The 26,204-nt window shown below is 45.1% G+C and overlaps 1 protein-coding gene across 3 annotated transcripts in view; it reads right to left on the minus strand.

The window, feature by feature from the left end:
• The window catches only part of RB1CC1 (RB1 inducible coiled-coil 1), a 1,537,866-nt gene that overhangs the window by 483,716 nt on the left and 1,027,946 nt on the right, over window positions 1-26,204 (minus strand). For all 3 annotated transcript variants that reach the window (XM_069621043.1, XM_069621041.1, XM_069621042.1), the window contains exon 16: window positions 13,795-13,903. In XM_069621043.1, coding sequence (XP_069477144.1) covers window positions 13,795-13,903 — 109 coding nt within the window. The remainder of the gene's footprint in view (window positions 1-13,794; window positions 13,904-26,204) is intronic.

A 26,204-nucleotide genomic window follows, 5' to 3' on the forward strand; every position in this document is an offset into this window, starting at 1 on the left:
CAGAGAACACCAGTACAAGACGCCAGAAGTTCAGTATGTGCAGTTGCTAGAAAGGCATTATGCTGAATGAGCGAGGAACAAGCTATCCGGTGGTGGAGAGATCACAAATACCGGAAAAATGATGCTTAGATCACTGCTATGGGAAGCATGGAAAGCTTCCGACCGCCAGCGCGAGTGTAGAGCAGTAACCCAATGAGGAACCCGGGAATAGGAAGTACGTAAATATACATGGGAGGCATGTATATTTACACACTAAGGCTTAGTGCATTTAGGTTTGGCATGTCTTACCAGGACTTGATGGCAGCAAAAATGTTATGTTCTGAGCGTAGCAAATACTGGACTTATGGGCCTCAGTCCCCTTTTCCTCCAAACTATTGGCATGTCATTCCCAGGAAGACCAACTTGTGCAACATCATTAACATTAAAAAACAAACTGCTAGCATGCATAAGCTGCCACGGGGGGCAGGGGTAGTTGAGACAGTTAGGTTCATTCTCACAGAAAATTGAACATTCCTATTAACGTGATGAACACTATGTATAGTAGGCCTTATAAAGACAGATTCATTGAAAGATAAAAAAGGGTAATTAAGTGATCTTTCATAACGCGCCCCCAATACTGGAAACCAGTAAGTACGGGACTGCAATTCAAACCTGTGTTGCTCTGCATTGTCTTTTTTCCAAGACAAACAAGCTGCATCTGAGCTAGCCTCCCAGGCCAGGGTAGACAGTGATAGCCATTCGTTCCTAAGAGGTTCTTTCTTCCCAGCTTCTCTCTAGTGCCCTCATTCATAGGGTATTTTACACAACTCTTGTCACTGTGGTTCTTCGGGTTTGTGAGAGCATGCCTACATGTGTGCATGCTAACTAAATCTCAAAAGAAAAAACTACAAACATACTATTTCAGGTTGGAGAGATAACCTAAATCTAATGAAATGGGTTTGATGCTAAAAGGATTGAGTGTACATAGCCCAACACCAAATCTCTATTCTAATCCACACTAAACACTCAGGGCCATCTGCACTCTTGAAATGTTCTTCAAATACTCAAAGCCAGACGGTAGTTTGAAACGCCCCAGCACAATTCTTTACTTGGCCCTGGCAGAAGATTCAAAAGTTGCACCATCCTCCAAGATTGTGTAGCCATGCAACACATTCCAACCGTTTCAAGACTACACACCTATTCCCGACTGACCCTTTCCCCCAGTGTTACAATGTATCTGAAATTACGTTTTTGTAAACCCCAATATGACGAGGTCCATGTAAAGCTAGATGCCAAATGTCCCAGTCTGGACAAAGAGGGGGAAGGAGGCTATGGAAGCTCTTGCGAGGGACAGATTTCACTGCTGCATTCTTCCCCAATGTAAAACATGTCAGCCATCCATTACATAAACCATTAAGGAGGGTACAGATTGTTAACAGAGATTGTGAAAGACCTCTGTCATTGCTGCCTAAGGAGAAAACTAGTCAAGGCAGAGTATACTACAGGTTTGTTCAATTCAATAGTGTACTGGAATTTACGGTATGAATACAATTCCAGCAACTGAATCCGGCAATATTTCAGAAATTACAGTACCTGTGTGATCCTCTCCACACTGATCTTTTTGCATCCATGATCAATAAGCAGTTGCCTTGATCCATCACCTACTAATTGGAGGCGGTGCTCTTCAGGTATGTGTTATTCCTTCCCTCTTTATGCCACAATAGTGATGACACTGCCAAAAACACTTCAAGTAAGTTCAGAGATGTTGTTCATAATGACTCCAATGACTAATCAAGTGCAGTATCCAGTTCTCTCCTCCTAGCATAGCCTTAAGGAGATCCTGAACTGCGAATGAGTCAGAATCTATCGGGTTGGCAGCCTGGAGGATTTGCAGTCTCAATGGCCCAGTCCAGGACATTCAGAGAAAGCTGAGGAGCGCAGAGTCATGGGTCCATTCCACATTGAAATGCTAAGAGCAGTGTGGAACAGTGGGTATGGAGATGTATGGAAAGGGGTTCAGATCCTGTTTCAGCACATCTAACTATGGTACTTAATAACATCGTTTGCCTGGTCAAGGAAGGTAATGCCAGACAGTAAATATGCACTACTTAGCCATCTGAGCAGGAGAGTTGATGATGGAAGGAGCCCCCACTGGAGAGCATCTTTTAGTTTGCGGGTTGATAAAAGGGCGAAGGATCAGAGTTCTGCCATTAATACACTACTCTACTTTACTCAGTGGGACTTCAAAATTGTTATGTTTGATCTCATCCAGGAGTGTTTCAGACATGCAAGCCATAGACATAACAAGTCTTTTCTTCTGACTGTGTGTTTGTCCCATCTTTCAACATACTATGCGCAGGTCTAGAACTCTCTTGTATCCAGTCAGTTCTGAGGGCCATCAGATGTGTGCAGTGCCTTGACCCTACAAACAGATGACCGAATCGCGATGAAGGAGCAGGCACACGTGCTTGCTCATTTCGGTACGTAGACCCCAACAGAACGGTCAGTTTGTTGATGTTGGGAAGGTGGGTGCAAGAGATACTACAGCAGGCATGAATTCATACTACACATTTTGCAGGCACCCACTCAGGGGTGCTATGGCTTCAAAAGCCTACCAGGTAAGGTTATGGATGCAAGATATCATAAAGGCAGTCAGCTAGACAGGTGAATTAGTGTTCTAATATTTTTTCTGAAGCCACTTGCACAGCCATCTTTGTCAGTGGTCAGTAGCTTTACTGTTGCTGTGGAGACTACAAGTTTACTTAAGACTCATGGGAATTATGGTGTCATGATTGTTTTCTCTAATGTTACACCTATCTTGCTGCTGGAGCTTCTCTATAACAGTTAATAAAAGAAAGAAGCCTAATGTTCACCTATGTGTCCTTAGTAGAATGAAGACTTTCCACCAGAAGGGGCTTGGAAAATCTCTGCTACTGGTAAAACAAAAAAAGCCACATTAGAGATGTGACCATCAGGACTCTAGGTAAAGAGTATTGGCAAGAGCTCCCCTTTAGATGGCAAACCACTCAATTTATATGTATTTGGAATATACAATAACGTAGTCATTATGAAACAGGCTATTAAAAAAAGCAATTAAATAGGAGATGAATGCCACAAAGTAATTGACTTTCACAGAGGTGGGATTTAAAAAAGATACATTTCAGAAGTCGATAAGCCAACTCTTGTGATAATATTCTTTAAACTGCACTACAAAAAGCATGGAGGACTACATTATACCAAAAAGGTATCTTATTAGTGAATCTTTCAGATTATTTACCCAATAAATATGAGGTGGAATTGCTGAATTAAGGACTGGGTTTTGTTTCCACAGTGAGTTACGATAAATTTAGAACTCAGATCGAGATCCAACATCTCCTACGTAAAAGTCATCTGAAACTGTTTTTCCAGCATAAAGAATTCTATCATCAGTTGAATGAGAGTGGCTTATGCAATCGTTCATCATTTTGTCCCCCAGTAGTCATTCTCTAGAAGCAATCGTTTTTGACAAAAAGAGTGTGGCACGACTTGTCTAAACTAGAAGAATCAACTAATTCAGGCTCAAATTATAACTTGACCATAAATCAACGGGCTGCAGTGAGAAGTCTAGCAAACAATGAGAACATCATACTGCATAAGGCAGACAAAGGGGGCACCATTGTTATGTTAGGGCGCCAAGCATATGTAGATGATTGTAATTGACAATTGGAGGACACTACATTTTATGAGGAGATTTTTGAAGATCCCACTAAACACTTGCAAGAATTGATTACCAAAAAGGTAAATAAAGCGTTTTCACGAGAATGGATTTGTAAATAGGAACATGATTTCTTAATAGTGGATAATCCGAATATTCCTAACATTTACATCTTACCAAAGATTCATAAATCCACGTTACAGGGATGCACTCGTTTGTCCAAGACACTACAGAGATTATTAACATAATTGAAGAATTTCCATTTAACAATAAAATACAGCATTTGGTAAGCCTCAATATCATCTCACTATATACGTGCATTCCTCAGGGTGCTATGCTATCAGTGATAGAGGAAGTCTTGATGACCAAAAAAAGAGAAGGAACCACACCAATAGTTTCATTTTGTGGTGTGCAGAGTTGGCTCTCACTGAGAACTATTTTTGTTTCAACAAGATGTTTCACCAAACCCATGGCACTGCCATGGGTCATCAGTGGCACCATCAGAAGCGAATCTGTATGTGGAAGCCTTCGAACTACAAGTGATCACAGTGAATTGAATCCCTTTCTACCAAACATCAATTTATGGAGACGTAACAGACAATATCCTCATCATTTTGGATGGGGATGTGATATCGTTTATGACCTTTATTAAATGGATCAATGAACAGAACACATTTTTAAAGTTCACATCAGTTCACAGCTCCATGGAAATTAATTTTCTAGACATTACAATTTGGGATGATGAGAGTAAGAATATTCTGCAGGTGAAGCCCTTCCACATACCTACAGATAGAAATTCACTGTTGTTTGAAAGTTGCCACCCTTCCCACACGAGAGAGAACCTTCCTATTGGCGAATTCTTGCACCTAAAACAAAATAGGTCTGACACCAAAAAATTTGACTCAGAAGCTACAGATATGAGTTCTAAGTTGAGAGTGAGGGGTTATCCAAAATCTATTGTGACAACGGCTTATAAGAGATCACAAAATAATAACCGTGAAGCCCTTCTTGAATACAGAAATAAACCGCCTGATAATAAGGGCATAGTGTTTGTAAGTACCTTTAACCACCTATCCAACAAAGTTAACAATATTATTAAGAAAAATTGGCACATCTTGAAGGGAGGAGAATGTCCTTTGGAACAACCACTCTGTGCATTCAAACGTGGAGCCAATTTAAAAGACTTCCAAAGAATGACATTTCTAAAGTGAGCTAGACACAGATGAGTATTATGCAGTGTTGGGGTTTACCTAAACTGACTGGTCATAGCCCATGTGGTATGTGCGTTAAGTGTGCGTTTACAAAAAGAATGAAGGAAGTGAACCTCGGGATCCAGCACCAGTTTACGAATTGTAATTCAAGCATGGTAGTATATGGCATATGGTGCCCTTGTGATAACCTATATATAGGCAAGACAGAAAGGAAGTTTAAGACACGGATCTCAGAGCACAGAAGCTGTATTAAAAATAGGGTCTTGACAGTAGGCCACGTTGTTGCCATGGGACATTCAAATGGCATGATGATATGGACTGTTTTGTCGCAGATCTTTCCATTTGATACATATTGAACAGTGCTAAAAAAAGATTATATGAGAGAGAGCAACAATTAATATTTTTGTGCCAGTCGCTAGAAGGAGGACTGAACGAAATGATAGATTGGCAGAACTTACAGACATACTTGGGTTCACATACATCTCCCACCGAGTATATCTGAGTCTGCAACAATCCATTCTGCAAAACCTACATTGAGCCAATCAATCTGCGATCTTCCTGACATTGTGCAGCACCTTGCGCTACCATGAGTTTGGAGGTATTACCCATTAACAGCGTTATATCAGCATCGTTTCAAGATGGCTGCCCGCATAGATCTAGTACTACAGGTAGTGCGAAATAGTAGATGGACTGCATGCATTTGAAAGTGCTATTTTAGTTCTGCCACTAGGGGGGCGTGGCTTAAGGGCCATGAAGTAGGACTTGTCTTCTATGCTGCTCCTGCTGATCCGCAATGATCCTGCAAAAAAATAAAAAACAGCGTTAACTGAGCGTGGTTAGGCTCAGGAAGATATGGTCGGATGTGTGAAGGCTTGGAGCATATTTAAGCACAAGCTGGTGCCCGATGACAGCGGAACATTGGCATCACGACGCTCGCAAGATTGTATCCAGTGACCAGAAAGGGAAACAAAATGGCTGGCGTGACGAAACAAAGGGAATCGACGAAACCGTAGAGGCTGGATTAGAAGATGAGAGCTGTTGAGGAAGTGTGCGCTACCGGCTGGAAGCCGAGGCACAGGACTGATATGGCAGAGGAGAATACGGGCTGACACTGTATCACAAATGTAATACAGTATCTGTGGGAGCCCAGAAGAAAGAGAAGCCCAGCTGCGATTCAGAGGAAGCAGTGGGGCTGGCAGCTCACGCAGGTGAGCAAACTGCGAGTGAGAGCCAATAAGATACCCAGCTGCGACGCCCTGCATGGGGTGCTGAACAAAGGCCAGACGGTACTGGACTGCGGGACAATCCAAAGTGGAGCAGCCTACAAGCATGGTGAAGAGGCGGCAGCCAGGAACTTAAAGACACCAGTGCGAAAGTCTGGAGTGCCAGGAGTCAGAGAGGGAAAGGCAACATTACGCAGAGTCACGGGCACAAGGCAGAGGCTGGAGACGTGGCTCAAGGACGATAGGCAGAGCGAGAGGCGGAGCGCCTGCCTCCGAAACCACAACAGAGTGCTCTGCTGCCCGCAACAAGCCAAATCTGCATGACTGCATGGCCCGGGCCTGCCCCAGCCAAGTGGACCAAATCTGGTCAGGCCAGGGGAAGAAGGACACAGCGCCCCAGCCCTGCTCCAAATAACAAGGTACACAATAACTGTCAAAAGGAGGGGGAGTGAAACTCTATTACTTTCCTGCAGTGACACCTGATGGGGGGGTAGCCATCAAGACCTAGCAGGCTGGCGGTGAAATATTGCTGTTCCCGACCAGACACTGACCACTTAGCGAATGCGTAGGATAAGCGCCGACCTGGATAACAAATGCGCGCCGAGGCTGCGCGCCATAATGTAGCAGGTGGTCCCCGTGGTATAGGGGAAGGGCCCTTCAGGCAGCAGATGCAATCCAGCAGGTGGATTGGATACCGCTCTGGACTGGCCATCCGACCCTCCAAGCATTCCCCAGCCTGGTCCAGATGGGGAGGTGCAGACTTAGTTGCAAACAGTAGCTGGACAATCTGTACCAATGTGGTGCGACAAAGGACTCAACAAGGCACACAGGGGACATAAGCCAGGGATAAGGCGGTGCAGAGTCCTCCTGAGTAGTGCATTCCCCCGAAGTCTAATTACTCCACAGGCACAGTGGAAGCAAGGAGCGGGTATCCAGGAATCAAGGAGTGGTTGGGCAGAAGCTGGCTGGTGGCACCTAGAAGTGATGGTGAAAGCCTGGGACACACGCTGGGAGTGTGTGCAGCGCTGGGAAACTACACATTGAAGCGGAGAAGGGACCAGGGATGGCCCAAATAGCTTGGCACAGGAAGGGTGGTAAAGCCACTGTATATGCTACACCAGGTGAATTAGGTGGTAACGTAGCACATTATGAAAGTTTCCGCTGGCTGCAACTCACTATGGAGAACACAGAGGGGTGTGACAGGCAGGTGCATGCACCCCTCTGGGGGTATGCACACAGATGGGCCAACAATGCCTAAATGCACTGCTTTGGGCACTGAAGAGGGAGACTCATAGCAAAAGGGGAAGGCGAGGGTATCCGTGAACTATCGTAAGGGATCCCGAGAAGAGAAAGTCAATATATGCACATATAAAACCCCAAGTGAATGTTGGACAAAGAAGGCCTGGCCTTAATCACAACACGATACTGGCGACCAGCAGGGGGGCAGCAGAGAAGGTGGTCAAAGGAAACAAGAGAAGTTACGTAAGCCTCTGGAGCGGGCACTGGCGAGCAAGTAAGAGAAGGCCACGATCTCAGGAAGGACCGGGAACAAATGTCCAAAAGAAGTGGATATCTTGGGGCAAAAGGTGAAGTTGCTGGAAGCTGCCGAGAGAAGGGTGTGGTGAAACACCATAAGAATAGTTGGCTTACCAGAAGGAACTGAGGGAACAGACTCCACCAATTACATGGAAAACCTGCTGCTGCAAGAGGTGGGTGCCGGAAACCTGACCCTGTGATTCACTATAGAAAGAGCTCACCGCTCCTTGGTAAGGAGGCTGCCACCATATTATAGTGAAGGTCTTCATCTATAAGGATAGAGAGAAGATCCTGGCATTCTCCAGGAATGGAGGCGACACACAGAGAGCCTCTGCGAAGTTGGCCACATACCCGGATTATACCTTTCAGGTACAAAAAAGCTGCACACAATTCATTGCTGCGAAAGGGAGATTGAAAAAGGCGAGGGTCATATATATGCTTATCTACCCAGCCAGGTTGACGGTTCTCCACAATGGGAAGGCCTTGTTCTTCGAGACGCCATCTGATGTATAACACTAGATGGACAATGCAAAGGTCCCGCCACTTGAGAAATGAGCACCAGAGAAGATGTCGAACAAGAAGCTCAGGACAGCAACTGGACAAATGGAACAATCGGACACTACGGGAGTTGCCAGGCGGAACCAATGTGGAATAAAAGAGACAGGAAATGTGATATAATTCTGGAATTGCATGATGTGTCGTTTGCAGGGCAACAGAACTAGACATTAGAAAGAAGATCCCCTACTACAACATATCCTTTTAATAGGGTACAAATGGTACCCACACGTTGGTCACCAGGAGCCCCGGATTTGATTGGGGTTTCGCAGAGAAGAAGCGGGATGAGTCAAAGCATGCATGGCACTGCTGAACAGTTACAGTTGAGGGAAGTTTTGTTATATGTTGGGGAGGGGAGTGAATGGGAACAAGGGAGGGGAAAAATTGAGTATACGATAAACACTATCCTGATCAGATTGGAGGAGGGTCTAAAGGTCCTACTAGACTGTTGGGTATTAATACTGGATGGCTGAAGGGGTGAGATTTATGACCTGGAATGCCCAAGCGTCCTAGGGTGTTCACATATTTACAACGGAAAAAAGTTGTAATAGCGCTACTGCAGGAAACACACTTGAATGCACTGAAATACAAATAATTGGCCAGCACATGGGTGGGGTGATGGTGGGCTCCTCGTACACCACGTACGTGGGGGGAGTCCTGATATGGGTGCATCTCGCTATCCCATTCAAAGAACTGAATATTAAAACTGACGACAAGGGGAGGATGGCTGTATTACATGGTATGATTGAGAATCGGGAGGTATGTATGGTGAACACCTATGCCCCTAATCATGATGCCACTGTCTTCTTTAGATCGCTGTATGTAAGGCTAGACCCATACAGGGTAGGCATGTTGATATGGGGCGGATACTTCAACTGCACCCTAAACCCACTCAAGGAGAGGTCCGATGCGAGGCATAAAAGGTCGGCCCCATCAGCTAAGGTCTTGAATGCACTCCTAGTCCATTTTCAGCTGGTGGACATATGGAGGTCACGACACAGAGATGGCAGAGAATGCTCATATTATTCGGCCCGTCACAGAGTCCACACAAGGCTCGATTACTTGTTCAACGGGGAGGAACACGTGTGGGAATTTACACAGGCTGAGTATCAGGCGAGGGTACTGTCGGACCTTGACCCTCTGTCAGTGGTATGGAGAATGTCGGCCCCTAGGCCGCCCATTCCCACTTGGAGATTGGGAAGTGAAGCTTTGCAGGACAAAGCATTTAAGGAACATATAAGTAAAAGCACGGTTGATTTCATGGAGGTAAATGAGGGCAGTGTAAAACATGTGGGTACTATTTGGTAGACATAAAAGGTGCTGATAAGAGGAGAGATGATGGCCACATCAGGGGGGGCGGGGGGTCCAGAAAGCCATCAATAAAGACTTACAGGAGACAGAAAGGAAACTGCTAGAACTGGAACGGAAGGGCGATGTCAGCAGGGAACAGGTAGAGGAGGAAATCACCTTGAGGCAGGCGTGTATGAAGCAATGAGATAGGCTGGGTAAGTTCACTTATGCTTAAAATCAGGAAAGAAGTCACGCACAAGGGGACAAACCTGGGCAAATGCTGGCATGGCTCTGTAGATATAAGAACGGAAGAACTCCGATACATTCGATCCTAGATACGGATCGGGGGTGGTGAACACACAAGTTGGTATTAATTTGTTTTTTCGGATTATTAAAAGGAATTGTACACTGACCCACCACAAGAGAGAGATGAGGCGATGAGCAACACCTTAGACCTTATTACCCTGACAAAACTAAATGAACAGCAAAGGGAAGGGTTTGAGGAGTCCGTAACCCCTGAGGAAGTTAAAGCCACCATAAGATCAATACCTTCAGGTAAAGCACCATGCATGGACGGACTCACACGAGAATTCTATAAAGCTTATGTAGACACGTTGGTGCCACTGCTAGCCAAGGTATACAATGAAACATATGAACTGGGAATCCTCCCGGACAATATGCGTGAGGATGTAATAATCCTACTCCTCAAACCAAACAAGGATGAACAGACAGGGGCTCTTAGAGTCAGTTGTCCCTACTAAATCAGGATAGTGAGATACTCACGGCACTCCTGGCTAATAGGTTTAGGGCAATAATACCGTCCTTAGTCAATCAAGATCAGACGGACTTTGTTCCTAGGAGGAGTATTTCTGGGAATTTTAGGAGATTGCACCATGTCATACATTGCACAAGGAACAGAGCTGAACTAATCGATGTGGCCTCGCTGGATGCCAAAAAGGCGTCCACTCTGTACACAGGGAATGGCTAAAGATGAGAGCAGGACCGTGCTATATGAAATGGGTGAAATTGATCTATACCCAACCTATGGCGAGGGTCAGAACCAGGTCTACGTTTTCTGATGAGTGGGAATTGCAGAAAGGAACGAGACAGGGATGCCCGCAGCTGAACCCATTGCGGCGTATCTGAGACAGGAATACAGTGACGCAGGCATTGAAATAGACAGGATGTGTCCCATTGTGTCCATGTATGCAGATGATATGTTATACCTGAATAACCTAGAGGTAAACCTGCCGTGTTGGAGGTGTTAAATAACTTTGGTACATTGACAGGGATCTGAATCATAGGAGCAAGTCATGTCTTTTCCCGCTGCCCGGGATGGTGACACTACGTGAATCTGAGCTGCCGGTTACGCCCTTAGAATGGAGATATTTAGGGCTGAACATACATCATGATCCTAAGTGCGAACATGAGAATAACAGTCCTAGGCGAAAGAGGGCTTAGTTAAGTTGATGGAGTTCTGGAGCAGGAGATCCGATTTTGCTACAACCAGCGCTGGAAAGACTGTTTCTAAGGGATCTAATCTGGACTTCCCCGAGAGAACAATATAACCAACCACACTTAGTGCAATTGGGAATACAAAACGCTTTTAAATATTTCTGAGGGGGGGGGGGGGGCACGCCATCTCCAGACTTTATGGGGTACTGATAGATCGCGCCTTGAGAACTCAATTAAAATGTAAAGAAAAATGGGGGGAAGAGTTGGGGAGAACGTTTGAGGACAAAAAAATGGCAAAACGTAACCCTATATCACAAGAAGGTGTCTAGAAATGCCAGGCTACAGCTAATCCAACTTTACATCACACAGAGGGCATATTTGACAGTGGCTGTCGTAGCAAAATTTAAAGGTGCGCGCAGGCAGGCATGTCCCAAATGCAATGAAGAAAATGTGGAATTAATACACGTTTTGGACTGCTGGGTGGTGCAGGGATTCTGGAGGAAGGTGACGAGTAAGGTAACCCAAGGGGGCATTACTCTGTATATCCAGTCCCCCGGAGTGTGTATGCTGGGTCTGTTCAGAAAAAACACGAAGCTAAAGTCCCTTGTAAAGACCTGATCTATATATTAGCTAATCGGAGCATTGCCATGCATTGGAAAGCCACTAAGCAGCATAATATAGACAGATGGTGGGAAGACCTTAAGAAATGGACAACGGCAGAAACGGGTGTTTGGGAGAAAGCACTAGGCATACAGAATCAGGAATCGGGACCAGACATGCTCCAATGGATTGCCCTGACAGTGACATTGTTATATCAGAATGAAGGAGAGGGCTAAACCCAAGAAATGCTTGATAGAACTAGGGAAAGTGTAACAGAATAAATATAAGCCGATCATGACACAGGCAGTTGGTGGAGGGGGCGGCTTGTGGAGTTTGAGGGGAAAGTTTGAAGCATTTGTGATGTACACGATTTATGTCATCTTGATCTTGTGTTGGTTTGGTGCATGAAAATGTTAATAAAGACAATTTAGTTCTGGCACTAGAGCGCCCGTTTATTGTGTACGCGGTAGCACTGAATCCACATGCCGACAGACTACGAGCACATCTCGGTGAAAGGAAGTAATATTGTTGAAACTGCCATTGGTTTGGTAGATACGTTTCAATCTTTAACTAGTAGCTAACTGAGCTAAGCCTGGGCGGGCGTCCTTGGAATTGTACACAAGCTTTGTTTCGACAGCAAGACACATTTATAGTATGAATGGACACTTTGCTTTTAAGAATGAAGACGGCAACACTGTCTCAATAAACTGACGCGATGCCGTGTTTCGACAGTATCCCACAGCTTAGTGGAGCTTATGTTATGAAGGTATTTGAGTTAACAAACCTTGCCTTTAAACATCTTTTGAGAGCCCTTCTGCATTCAGTCTCTACAAAACGGGATTTGAGGGAACGGCTTCTCACTATACAATATCAGGGACTTATTCGTGGGGTTGAGTAACACTCTGTTTCAGAGTTAATGAATAAAGAACTGTAGAGACACGGTAGTGCGAGCACGTTCTTGGGCGTCATGTGGAGATTGATATCTGGTTACAGAGTCATATTTTGCACTTTTAGTTGACTTTCTCCAGCCTGTTTTTAAACACATTATTTTCAGATTGTAGCCTATTGATTAGGTGCCTTAATAAAACCATGTGTCTAGACTTACAGATTTGACTGCATTAAGTCTCCTATAAGTCATTTCTTTACTTATGGTAGTAGATTGTTATTTTATAACAGCATTAACAAATGCTGTGTATACTGTTTCTATAGCCTTGAACTATGAATTGAAATTGATGAGCCATCCAATTTCTGCATAAAACTGAACACAGCGCCTAACTAGATGGGCGTGAAAAGTGGACCTATCACGTTGGTTCCCCTGAAGAAGTTCTTATAATATCTCGTAGTTACATTAAGAAATAACATTTTGGGAAAAGTAAAAACAAATATATTAAATTGTTTTAGGACCTAGTTATAGGTACCCGCCAACTGTAGATTTGTTCTGATTAGTGGAGTACACCTGTGAATTGAAGGGTATTACGAGTATTAACGATATAGAGAGGGTAGCTTTATTGTTGCTGCTGTTCTTTTTATGCATCATTACGTGTATTAACTTTTATAGTATCGGGTTTAGCACATGCCACTTTACAGGTGTGTCGTAATTGTGAATTAATTGATTGTACTTTTCATGTGTTTTTAATCTTTTTGTATAATAATTTGTGATACCAAAATATGTTTCTCCTTGACTAGGGGGAGATTGGTAATTCAATTTACTTCATACAGATGTGCTTGATAATGTGGTCCAAGGACTAAAGAAACAAAAAAAGGTTGTTGGGATATTCTTTTTTGGTATTGGTAGGTTCAATCAGGAAATGGTCCCAACGTCCTAAATCTCCCCTGCGTCTTTCTTTGGTTGTTAGTGGACTACATGATACAGCAACTATTAATAAAGATAGTGTACGACATATGGAAACTTTTGTCTTAAAAATATCAAATTTCCATACATAGCTTGTCCAAATGAAGGGGGGAGCACATCTAAATATGTTGCTACATCAGAGTGCATTTTATCATACAATCTAAGTGTTGGGTTGCTTTCAGGAGAAGATAGTCAGACATTATATTTTGCAAGGATAGTGGAAGATGACATTGTACAACAACATCTGCCCAATACTGAGAAATTGATGGAAAAGTAACATTACACCGTGAAGTTGCGTTTTCCTTAATTTTAAAGTCTTTGGAGGACAGAGTGATGACGAGAGAGTAGTAAAGGATGATGTGTTTAAAAGCACACATTGGAGTATTAAAGTTCTTTTACCTTTATCTCTTCCTTGTTGCTGAGTTAGCATTTTTACTTGCTCATTCAGCTCATTTATGATACTTTCCTTTTTCATTCTTTCTCGCGTTAGGACAGTGTTAAAATGGGTCTGAAAGAAAAACAAAGGAATGAGAAAAATTCAAGTAACAGCAAAGATAAAAAAACATTTAGGCCAATGGACATTCAGACAATACAGCCTTAGAAAAAGATCTGAAAGCTTACTGTTAAATTCACCAGGTAACAGAACGATCTACAATCCACTTGATGTTCAAGTTTGATATAATTTTGACTGCTAAATTGTGGAATCGGCTTACACTTGATCTCTGTAAAAAAGATAGTCTTACTGTATTTTGTAGAAAACCTTACTGTTCTAAACGGAGTGCTAGGCTGGCTAAGAGATTATTGACTGCTGTTTGGGTCGAGCACTGTGAAACCTGTTGGTAGTAGTGCCTCTTGCAGCATAAACAGAAATATACATAATTTACCTGATTAACCTTTATGGTTGTAAAACCCTTTTCACTAGAGATTGGTTATGGTCAAGAGCAAATAAAACTCTGGTCTTCAGGATGGGTACAATTCTCATTTATAACCTCTGAAATATTTAAAGACAACTGCTAGATAAATCTAAGTTTCCGGTTTCTAAATACTATATTTACTATAATGGTAGCGTAGCATCTCTGGGCTTGTTGTAGCCAATTATGGTACACTGGCCATAGCCAAAAGAACTAAGAAAAGGCCATGGGATTAGAAAGGAGGAGTTTTCAGCAAAAGCGATGTCACATCAGTGTATGATGTAGGAGTTTGAGAAAAGCTGACCTGCAAAGAACAGCAGAAGGACCACGGATAAGCAAGGAGAGAAGACCGTCCTGTGTGGAATTGGCAAATGAGTGACAAGGAGCCACGCTGAATCAGCACTACCAGAGCGGAGAAACAGAAGCAACAAAGATGGGGACAGCGGGAAGCCAAAGAGACACAAACTGCATGGGCAGGGCAAAGGGTGGGAAGAGAAGGGAACTGGACATTAGAACACACAGTCCCAGCTGACAACAAAAGGTAGGAAGAGAAGGGAACTGGACATTAGAACACACAGTCCCAGCTGCCAAACCGAACACAGGCAGTGTGACCCCAAACCTCTAGGACCTAGTATTTGGGGAATACAAATGTGCACCTCACAGTCAGTGTAGGCATAGAGGGGGGTGGGAGGGGTTAACATTTCCAACACAGCCAGAGGCAACCAACAGAGAAGATAAATGTAGTCTGAAAGAACTAAGGCATGAAGCTTCACAGAAAAATATATACATTGTCACTAGAAATATTTACAATGTAATCAGGCATTCACGTTAGCAGAAGTGGAAGACATGACTTTAAACATGCATACAAAATCAAAGGTGCAAGCTAAATTTCTATTCTATGGCCCAAGCCCCATTAGACCCAAATGGGATGATGGAAAACTATATCCACAGGCAAGTAGGTATCCGCCAAGAACCATCGCCATTTTTAAGAGTACGACCATCATGCTAGATGCAAAAGCAGTGGAAAGGATGGCTCCAAAAAGTGTTGTAGAACATGGAAGAAAAATGTTCCAGTGGCTCAACGAACAAACGAAGGCATTGCAGCCACAGACAATTGTCCATGATGAGGACTACAGTAGGAGCGACCCATGAAGGTCCTGAGGAGCAGATGAGGCTGGGTGCTGGGCTCTCAAAACCCTTCCAGGTTACAGCAGCACCAACACCAAAGCAGAATTACCACAAAGGTAAAGCAGGAAGCTGGCAGTAAAACCACATGGAGACTAACAGCCATGAGAGAGCCAGAAGGAGAACGAAGAAGGCTGCCCAGAAGCCAAAAATCACAACTGGAGATCAGCCCAGGACACAGGGACCAGACAGTATGGCCAGATCTGGTCCTTAAACTTGTCTCCTTTTCTCCATACACACTGATGTGTCCTGTTGACTTCTATGTGGAACATTTCACTCACCTGAAACTTTTCTTTAGTGGCGAAAAATAGCTGGAATCCTACATCAGGTAATTGACAGTTTCTCCGAAAATCCACAGCTGGCCCAGGGCACAAACGTGTCTACACCAGTTGAAACCACGATAAAGGGTGCATGGTTGGACTAACAAAGAGCCCACATGTGCACACGGGCATTTTTGGCCTACCTCATGGTTTCCCTTAATGAAGAAAGGCCCTAAAACAAAAAGGTACATTGGGCTACCAATGCAATATACTGGCTTGCATGCCCTGCTGAAGCCAAAACTAAATTACAGCTGCCACCAGCCTGCTTTGTGTTGGGAAGGAGCTAGCGCCTTCCTTCATTCCCAAGCACTTTAGAATTAGGCAAGACTTTTGTTGACTGCTTCTAGGCACTACAAGAGACCAGGGGGAGAGGAGGGGCACTGAGAAAGCCTTTTCATGCAAATATAATCATATACACAGACATCGGCAGGCACTAAAAGAAGGCAGTTATTTAAATATAAGGTGCAAATAACTATTAGCTGAATACATTTGTAAAATCCTATTTAGTTTTAACAATCTCAAAGCACGATAGAAGCAGGCTCTCTGCCAAAAGGAATGTGGCTTGCACTAAAAATGGATTGCAAGGCTCATGCAGTGTTGCCTCACCGAGGCTAGCTGTGGCAGATCAGCACGGAGTAACTCAGCAGCTGTCTACTGTCTGTCAAAACTAACGGATGCTAAAAGGAGATTTTAACATACTAATACACAACATACATAATTTTGAAAACCAGGTTTAAAAAAAATTACAGGACCAGATAAAAATATGAGGAGAATGATTGAGGTATGAAGAGAATGACTGGAAAATATTTTTGTACATTAAATAGTCATAGATAGCCAAATGAAGCTACAGTGTATTTTCGCATGGGCTAGCTTTATGTAGAAATCGCCAACCATGAAGCTCCAGTTTGCAGGAGAAAGGAACGGTGGAGGGACAGAAGAGACTGTTCAGGCAGCAGAGTTCTTTGCTCCTATATTTATTTCTGTAAAGAATAAACTTGTTATCCTTGAAAGATAGACTCTTGGCCTTGCTTTCCTAGAGGGGTGCATTTACTCTGGTGTGAGCGTGATTAGGGGTACCCGTATAATTAAGGGGTATCCATGTGAGTTGAGCTACCTTTACAGTGGTGACGACCTGACATGATCTTAGTTTTTTGCCCCTGTACTTTGCAAAGACCCAGGCCAGTCACCAATAAAAGAGCCACGCCCATCTATAGTGACCAGTCCCTTAAATAAAAAATAAAAACGTGTATTCTGAACGGTTCTGCTCACTAAAGCGGGGCGTGGCTCGAGAAAGAAAGACAGGCCAGCATTGGGACTTCGCAATGGAGGAAAACTCAGGTGAAACACGCACATGTGAGTATACTCTTGCAAGTAATAACAACAAGCGTATACGAATGTATGATAGTATGGTGATGTTAATGAAGTACAAGGTCAATGGAATAGATTGAATAGGACTTTTGGTGATGTGTTATGGAATACATTGGATTTCAGGTGATGTGTTAATAAGTAGAGTGGATAGGAGGTGGGTTGTGTATTGAAATTGTTGCAAATTTCTGTTTTTTGACTTTTTATAATGGAAAAGGGGAGCTTCAGCGTATAAAAGACAGAGGAAAGGGAGCCTTGGTGTATAAGGACTGGGAAGTAAGGGATCCTCAGCCATAATAGGTTGAGAAGGCAGTACCAGGCATTATTCTTCTATGACGATAAAAGCAATGGGATCCTCAGCATATTAAAAAAGCTGGGAAGGTGGTATTGCAAGGATAAGGACAAATAAAGTAGTGGCTCGGCATACAGAATGGGCCTGGATTTTAGTCAATTATTTTTGTATATTTTCTTTTGTTGTATTTTGTGGTATAAAAAAAGGAAGGAAGGTGGGCGAGTAGCCGTGTGTGTGTGAAATCAAAGTGGAAAAAAATAAAGGATTGCTCTGGGAATAAGGAGGGGCGGGGAAAAGTGGGTTGATCTGTATTTTTGTGTAACAAGCAGCAGCGTGCACAGCGTGCGCAGCATAGAAGTAGGGTCTAATTGAAGCATTAGGTACGCGCACAATATTATGGAGGAAAAAACCCCAATAAAACACATGAATAGGGTCCTGCCACTGCATTGTGACAGAATAAATAAGTACTACAACCAATGGATAGTAGAGACAAAGGAGGGGGGCATGCTCCTGGCAAGAGCAGGACTCCCATAACAATAACATGCTAGAAAAAAGTCTTTAGCAGCACAATATAAAGGAAAACAATTCCAAAACATAAAAGAGATTTTAGATCTCTGGCGATTTTTCAAGAATATGGAAGATCAGGAAGATGAAAAGAAATCCAATGTAAGGGGATATACCCTGTGACGCCGAAACCTGCAGTAGGGTATACAAACCCAGTATATAAGCCTCCAGTGGTAGAGAGAGTCTCAACAACAGGATTATTAGGATTAGCAACTAGAGGGGCAGGGTGGGGGGGTCCTAAGAGCTTTTGCACCTCCACTTCCATATAACCCATCTACAAGCGCTGACATGCCTGTAGCATCAGTGTACCCAGAGGGTCCACAAGTAGATATAGACTAGTTAAGAGCATTGCGGGAAAGGTTAGTCAGGTTACAAGAACCTGAAGAGGTATCACCAGAAATAAGGGTAGCGGTGCAACAAATAGGGTATTGGAAGTAAGGATATTTTTTGTTTAGATTCAACCCTGGGACAATAAAAAAATGTTGTGTTGAAAAAGATGATGGGCAGAGGGTATGGACGGTCCCGGGACAACAAGTAGAAAAAGCAAGAGGAAATGGAGGGGAAGCTCAAGGTAGTAAAAATAATGAAGAGGCAGGGAAAGAAGGAGATCAAGGAGAAGAGGTGGCGAGAAACCCGTCCCCGCCACAGGTGTTTCTACATTGCGAGTGAGACTACCACTCTGAGTAAGGACTCCGCTCCGGTTATTCTCGCTACATTTGAGGCACTAATCTGTGTGCACTGGCCATCCTGACAATATATCAATCCTATCACTGTAATTCCACATCCGTTAATCAGAGTCAATGGGGGCGTTCTTGGATGGCATCCAAGATGGCTGCTTAGGCACCGAGCGCCACCGCGACATAAATCGGACATTAAATATGCTGCAGTTCTGAGCATATACAGTGGGAACAAAAGGCACCAATAGATACCTGAATACCCACGCAGCTAACCGCAACATTTCATCTCAAATCAGAGATTGGCTTCTTTGAAGACTTCGACAGAAGGATTGTGTGCCAGAACGCTACTCCACTGGCCCAGAGCTGAAGAAGGCATCGAGCCCTCAGTCCCGCACGGCTTGGCAAGTGCTAACCCAAGGTGCCTGAAAGACATGTGAAGCGGAGAGACATGGACCGCATCGTTCATGCGGGTATCGTAGTAAAAATAAGTGGGGTGGCTGGGGGAGCAGATAGGCGATGGAGCTGGAACCAGATGCAGGGGCGTCCCCATACATGCAAGACAGGAGCTCCGCTGGACTAAGACACTGCAAGCCTCGCTAAGAGACACAGTGAACGTTCACTGGCAAGAACGCAATGTGGTGCGGGACAACCTAATAGGTGGAGGAGCAGGGGAAGACAGAGAGAGCACAGTCTGTCCCCCCCACGACTGCCCGACATAAAACACCTGAACTGCGCAGGGCACCGGGAAGACGGACACTATGAGAATTCTGTCTGTAACTCTGCAATTACCTGCCGGGCTCCCGGACACACACGCAGGCGAGGAGACAAGCCTACGTGAGAAACACGGTGTGGTGCCATGGTGAGACTTTGGGCCTCATTACACGGACGGCGGTAAGTTGCCGCCGGTATTTTAGAGTCCGTCTTGGTGAATGGGGGAATTACCGCCCCATTCCAAGGTTGGCGGGGGTAATTCCCCATTCACCAAGGCCCTTCCCCATTCCCATTGAGCCCCCATAGGGCTCAATGGGAATGGGGAAGGCGCAAATAACGGTACCGCTATTAGCGGTACTGTTATTTGCCCTGAAGTCCCTCAGCGGGTCCCTTCCTTAACATGTGGTCTGGCCACACGTTAAGGACGGGACCCGCTGAAGGACCTCGTAGTATAGCGCTAAGGGATTACCGGCACCAGTGCCCTTACCGGTGCCAGTAATCCCTTAGCACCATCCGTGTAAGAGGCGCTTTGTCTCTGGGAGACTGGCCTGACGAGTCTGAGCCAAGGCAAAACGAAGGTGAGAGGGGGCTGGGTGTGCATGGTCGGGGGTATCTAGGCCCCCCAAACTAATTGGGAGAGGTGAAAGCTCCCATCAACTTCCCGTGTCTGCCACCGCTAGCTCCTGTCAAATAACTTAAAAGGCGAATATAGCTGGACCACCAGAGCAGACACTAAGTACCTAGAGACATACTGTCCTTCCCGGGGGAATATTGAAGAGCATAATAACTAGAGAGTCATTGAAGTGTACCACATACCCAGAGGAAGCGCGAGCCAGCTAACAGCACGCTCTAGCCACTGAGAACCACCAACAGATTGAGAGTGCACATGGCTGGGGGCATTATACTCGTCCAACGCCTTAAACAGGCTTAAGCGAGGACTGGCAACTGCCACAGGGCACATACAAATAAGCGGGATGGCGCACAACCCCTATTAAGGACACAACACCAAGAACTGTTCTACGCATACCAATACGGCCTGTGGGTGCAGGAATGACATGTGGAGCTGAAGGCACCAAGAAAGGCCCCATGGACGCGTATACCAATAATGCTGCTGTAGAGGAGGGCCAGGAATCCATGTGTCCCACGCCGGCATCAACTCAGGTGCAGCCCGAGAACCCAATGGGCCCATACATGGTTGTGATGCAAGCCAGGTTTGCAACAGTAAACAACAGGCTTGATGATATAGGTAGCAACATTGCCTCAATCAGAGCGGACATGCAGAAGATAAATGGCAGGGTTACGGAGGCAGAGGCAAGAGTCAGTACGCTGGAAGACACCACCACGACCCATGGCAAGGAGATTGAGAGAATTAAAAGACCAATGAAAGGTCTCCAATCCAAATGCGACGACTTGGAATTTAGATTGCGCAGAAATAATATCCAGGTGGTGGGACTGGCCGAAAAAACCCTTAAAAAGCCAATGGAAATGTTCATGGAAGAGACACTCCGAATGCTGTTCCCGGATGCTGGGTTGTCACAGCAATTCCTGGTGGAAAGGGATCACAGGTTGCTAGGCCCTCCACCCAAGCCAGGGGACTCGCCACCCACAATCATAGCACGGCTCCAAACCTATTGGGACAGAGATCTGATCCTGCGCCTGGCACGACAGAAGCGCACCTTGACAATCGACTTGATGCGGGTACACATATACCTGGACTTCGAGCGTAGTCCAGGCGGCGAGACAAAAATTTGACCAAGTGAAAATGGCACTAAAGGCCAGAGCTATTCCATACTCCATGATGTTCCCGGCAAAGCTCTGTCTGCAGCATGCAGGGAAATCCCATTTTTTTGAGACACCAGAGGAGGCTATGACATATATAGAACACAATATCCCAGCCCCACCAAATAAGAAGCTCAACAACCCTTGGACATCAGAAGCCATCTGACCTGACCTAGATATCTGGCCAATCCCAGCTCTCTGAACACTGCTCGAATCGCATTGAAACCAAGCAGCGGCTCCCTAACGCAGCCTGGAATGCCAGGTTTGGATATGGAGGAGGGTCGCCGCCCCAAGTTGTAAGTGTTGCATTACAGAATTGGGTATACACTGTCATGTTGGAAGAACGGTGAGGGTGGGATAAAAGGGAGGGAGAGGGCCTGTTAGTGGTAAAATGGTTAAAAGGGGAAGAAGATGTTTAATTAAAAAGGCTGACAGAAACATACACTATGCGAAAGACTACAATGAACCTGTAGCAGTCAAAGTTGGAGCAGGGACACGCAATGACCATTCCAGGACGTAACCAGTCACTTAGGATCCTGACGTGGATAGGGGTTTGGCTAAACCTATTAAAGGGAGGAAAGTACTAGCATATGCCAACAGACATAAAGCAGATATCCTACTGCTACAAGAAACACACGCAAAACAGAGGGCGACTGCCACCTTTACTCGAGATTGGGGACCGACCAGAGTCGGAACTAATTACTGCTCGCAATCTAGGGGAGTCATGACCCTGGTGCACCGCCAGGTGGGGTTCCAACTTACAAAATCCAAAATAGATGAGGAGGGACGACATGTGATCCTTTGGGGCTCAATTAATAATAAGGAATGAATCCTAGTGAATACATATGGCCCAAATCTTTATTCTCTAGACTTCTTCCTCACGTAATCTGTCGTATCGTACTGCTGGGGGAGGCCACAATAGTGTGGGGAGGTGATCTGAACACAATACTAGACCTATATAGAGCTAGAACAGCATGGGGCAAAGGAATCACATGAATGCCGCATTGACCATTCTACAGATCATGAAGTCCCCCCCCCCCCTCACTGATATATGGTGGGAGACCCATCCAACTCAAGAAGAATGCACTTTCCATTCCCATGTCCATAACTCGAGTTCAAGAATCGATTATTGGCTATGCTCCCCAGAATTGGGCCCACACAGATGCTTTATACTTCCACACACACTGTCGGACCATTCACCAGTCCTTCTGCATTTCATGACAGCAAGCATAGAACAAACTCAGTGTTGCTGACGCATGCCCCAAGCAGTGCTAAAAGATGACTCAATAGTGGAGCCACGGAGAAGGGAAATTGTAGAATTTCTTGAACGAAACATTGGCTCATGGGGTCAGTGGCCTCGATATGGGAATCATTTAAAGTGTGGCTCAGGGGATACTTGATGTCAGTAACAGTGGGAGTAATGCGCAAACTCAGGAGAGAATTGGGACAGACAGAAGACACATTAAAATCCCTCGAGATGGCATACACACGAACCCCTGGAAACGAAAAACTGGGGGCACTGCAGACCCAACTCACGAAATTTAGGGCCCTCCCCAAATGCGAGGTGATGTACACCATGCACCCTATTCGGGCTCGGAAATATGGGAAAGGAAACAGGGCTGGTAAATTGATGGCAAACCTAATTAAGCCCGAACACGAGTCCAAGCCAATAATGGGGGTAAGTGGACCAGACGGGGTGGTCTACACAAACCCACATAAGGTAAATAGATATTCAGGAACTTTTACTCTGCGCTATATGCTAATAAAGACCAGGTCGCACTGGAAGAGGTGGACTATTTTCTCGACTCATTTCCACTTCCCCGGTTGGAGACGGAGGAAAGGGAATTGCTAGACCTCCCCCTCACGCTGGACGAAATAATCCAAGCCATTAAAGACTTAGCAGCAGGCAAAGCACTGGGGCCGGATGGGCTCCCAACAGATTTGTATAAAAAATATAGTGCAGAAATAACTCCCACACTGACAGCAATGTGGGAGTAATCCCTGGCCGCAGCGTTGCTCCCGAGCTCCCTGAGGGAAGCCATGATATCGGTACTCCTAAAACTGTAGAAACCACCGCCAAGACCCTGCATCATATCGCCCTTGATCATTCATAAATTCTTGATACAAAAATATTCGCCAAGGCTATTGTCAACCGATTATTGCCCTACATGAACAAATTAGTACACCCAGATCAATCCGGCTTTGTCCAATGCGCTCTACAGCCCTAAATTTGCACAGATTCTTTGCATAACATCACAACTTGATCCGATGGCAAAACCCATTGCACTCTCCCTAGACGCCGAAAAGGCCTTTGACTGTCTCCTGGGGATACATGTACGCCATTTTACGCAGGTTTTGATTTGGACCAGGCTTTCTCAAATTCATCCAAGTATTAAACAGAGATCCAAAGGCCAGGGTCAGAACCAACAAAACAATATCGCAAGAGTTTCCACTACATCCAGGTACACTCCAAGGCTGCCCCTTATCCCCCCTCATATTCGCTCTTACCATCGAAGGTATGGCACCTGCGGCATAAACACTCCCGACGAGGTATACGCATTAGGGCCCCCGCCCCAGCTTATTTCCCTATATGCAGACAATACTATGTTATCCCTTAGAGAACCTGAGCAAAACCCCCCCCCAGCAATGCAGGAAATCCAGAAGTTTGCGAAGGTATCGAGATACCACATCAACCAATACAAATCAGAGATTATCCCACTTACACAAGGCACGACACAATCGGATGCCACTGCACAATTCCGATGGTCCCCGAAATCCGACAGATAGCTGGGAATTATATTGGCCACTGACAAGCAGACGCTATACGACTCAAACTATGCGCCCTACCTGTCACTCCTCGAGACAAAGCTAGGGGTCTGGAACAAATTACCCATCTCATTGTACGGCCGCATTGCCTTGCTCAAAATGGTCATAGTGCCCAAACTGCTATACTTTTTCTGTAATGCCCCGATCTGGCCCGGACAACCCTTTTTTGACAAAATCCAAAAGCTTTCTTCCGCTTTCATCTAGGGGGAATTGGGGGAGGGGGGATGTTAGAATGAGTTGGCTTAAAATAACATAACAATACAAAACAGGCGGCCTGGCCGCCCCAGACTCTCAATTATATATCACGCAGCGCAAGCACACTTTGCTAAATACTGGTTTCCCAACTCAGAACACCATGCCGACATTAAAGCAGAAAAATTTGCAGCAGCCCCTTTAAACTTACAGTCCTTCATATTTGGTAGACACAACAGGAAACGGAGGACTTAAACCCAGTCACCTGCACGTTGTGGGCATGGAAAGCATTGTTCAGGAAAGTGGGGTGTTACTGATCCATATTGGCCACAGACACTCCTCTGGCATCATTCGGATCTGGAACCCCCCTTAGATGCATCATTGCAGAAAAGATGGGACCCGAGATTGGAGATGCAGGTGGGTGACCTGTTCCCTGATGGTAGGTTTGTATGACTGGAGGAGGTGCAGTGGAAGGTGGGAACTAACCTCACCACAGCATTGCTGTATCACCACATGAAGGCGGCCTGTAAACGCAAATGGCCTTCCTTTCCAGCTGCCCCGATCACACATCCATTCCTGTCCACTATCATGCAACAAGATGGATTCAGGGTTGGCGTATCTACGTTCTACAAAGCAGCCCAAGCACACACTCCCACCCATAACACAATAAAGGCCAAATGGGAAAAAGACCTGAACCTGGCAATAGAGGAAGCAAAATGGGCAAAGTAGTGCAAAACGACAAGCACGTCAATTATACCACAATCACGGACAGATCATTTTCTACTGTCCTTCACTCTTTCAGCCAACATCTGCATAACTAAGACTAACCTAAATGTGCCCCCACTTCTCACTAGGAACAAAAGGAACGTTACTGTGGACACCATTTTACCACATGTAATCCCCATCCTTAACTCCTTGAAGGACACGGTGGATTCAGACACACTAGTAGACGTCTACAACTCAACGATGACTAAAGCACTAGACATCACTGCTCAGCTTAAAATGGACAAAGGCAAACCTAGAGCCCAACTCAACTCATGGTTCACACCTCAACTAAAAGCCTTGCAAGCCGAAAAAAGAAAACTGGAAATCCTCTGGAAACACCTCCATTCCACAGAGAATAAAACTAACCTTTTGAATATCTCAGCCAAATATAAAGAAGATATATTACTCACCAAACATGAGACTTATAACAATAGGATTAACAAAGCTAGCTCCAGTACTAAGTAACTCTTTGCTATCCTCAGAGAAATGGAGGTCCCCATCCCCCGAACTGGCACCTGTTTGAAGGATAAACTCTGGTGCACTAATATCCAGAATGCTCTAACCAACAAGATTGTCACTCTCAAAAATAAAATAGCTGACAAAAGATCGAACTTACATAACAGACACTTCCCATAGAACTCAAGGGCACTCCACTGGACTCACTCAATGTTTTACATTTGCTAAAGGTTCAATTCTTGAGATACAAAACATAATTGTTTCCCTCAAACCCTCAGGGTGCTAAGGAGATACCTGCCCTGCTCAGATAATCAAAGATGCCACCAGAGAACTGGTGCCTTTTATCTCAAAATTAATCAATGCCTCTTCTGCATCCGGCACCGTCCCTAGTAACCTAAAGGAGTCATGGGCCCTATCTCTCCTAAAAAAGCAATCCTTGGACCCCCACTATACCCACTAACTACAGGCCAATCACAACAGTCCCTCGAGGGAGCTATTCGAAGAAATCCTCAGCACCCGTTTGGCGCGGAAAAGACACCGCAAAATGGCCGCGGCAACCGAGTGGAACAGTGAGAGGGCAGTGCTTGGAATGCAAAACGAGCATTAGCCCCCGCGACAGAAGCGGATCACCCCTTCCTGCCGACACCAAGGACCCAGGGTAACAACAGGTGTGCAGCTGCGGAGGAGCGGGCAGATCGGAGCACGGGGTGGCGGGAACGGTGGGAAAGAAAATACCGGGTCTCCTCTGCGTTCTGAGAACTGCGCT

Source organism: Ambystoma mexicanum, chromosome 5q (assembly GCF_040938575.1).
Source record: "Ambystoma mexicanum isolate Mex_15411 chromosome 5q, UKY_AmexF1_1, whole genome shotgun sequence".
Taxonomy (NCBI): Eukaryota; Metazoa; Chordata; class Amphibia; order Caudata; family Ambystomatidae; genus Ambystoma; species Ambystoma mexicanum.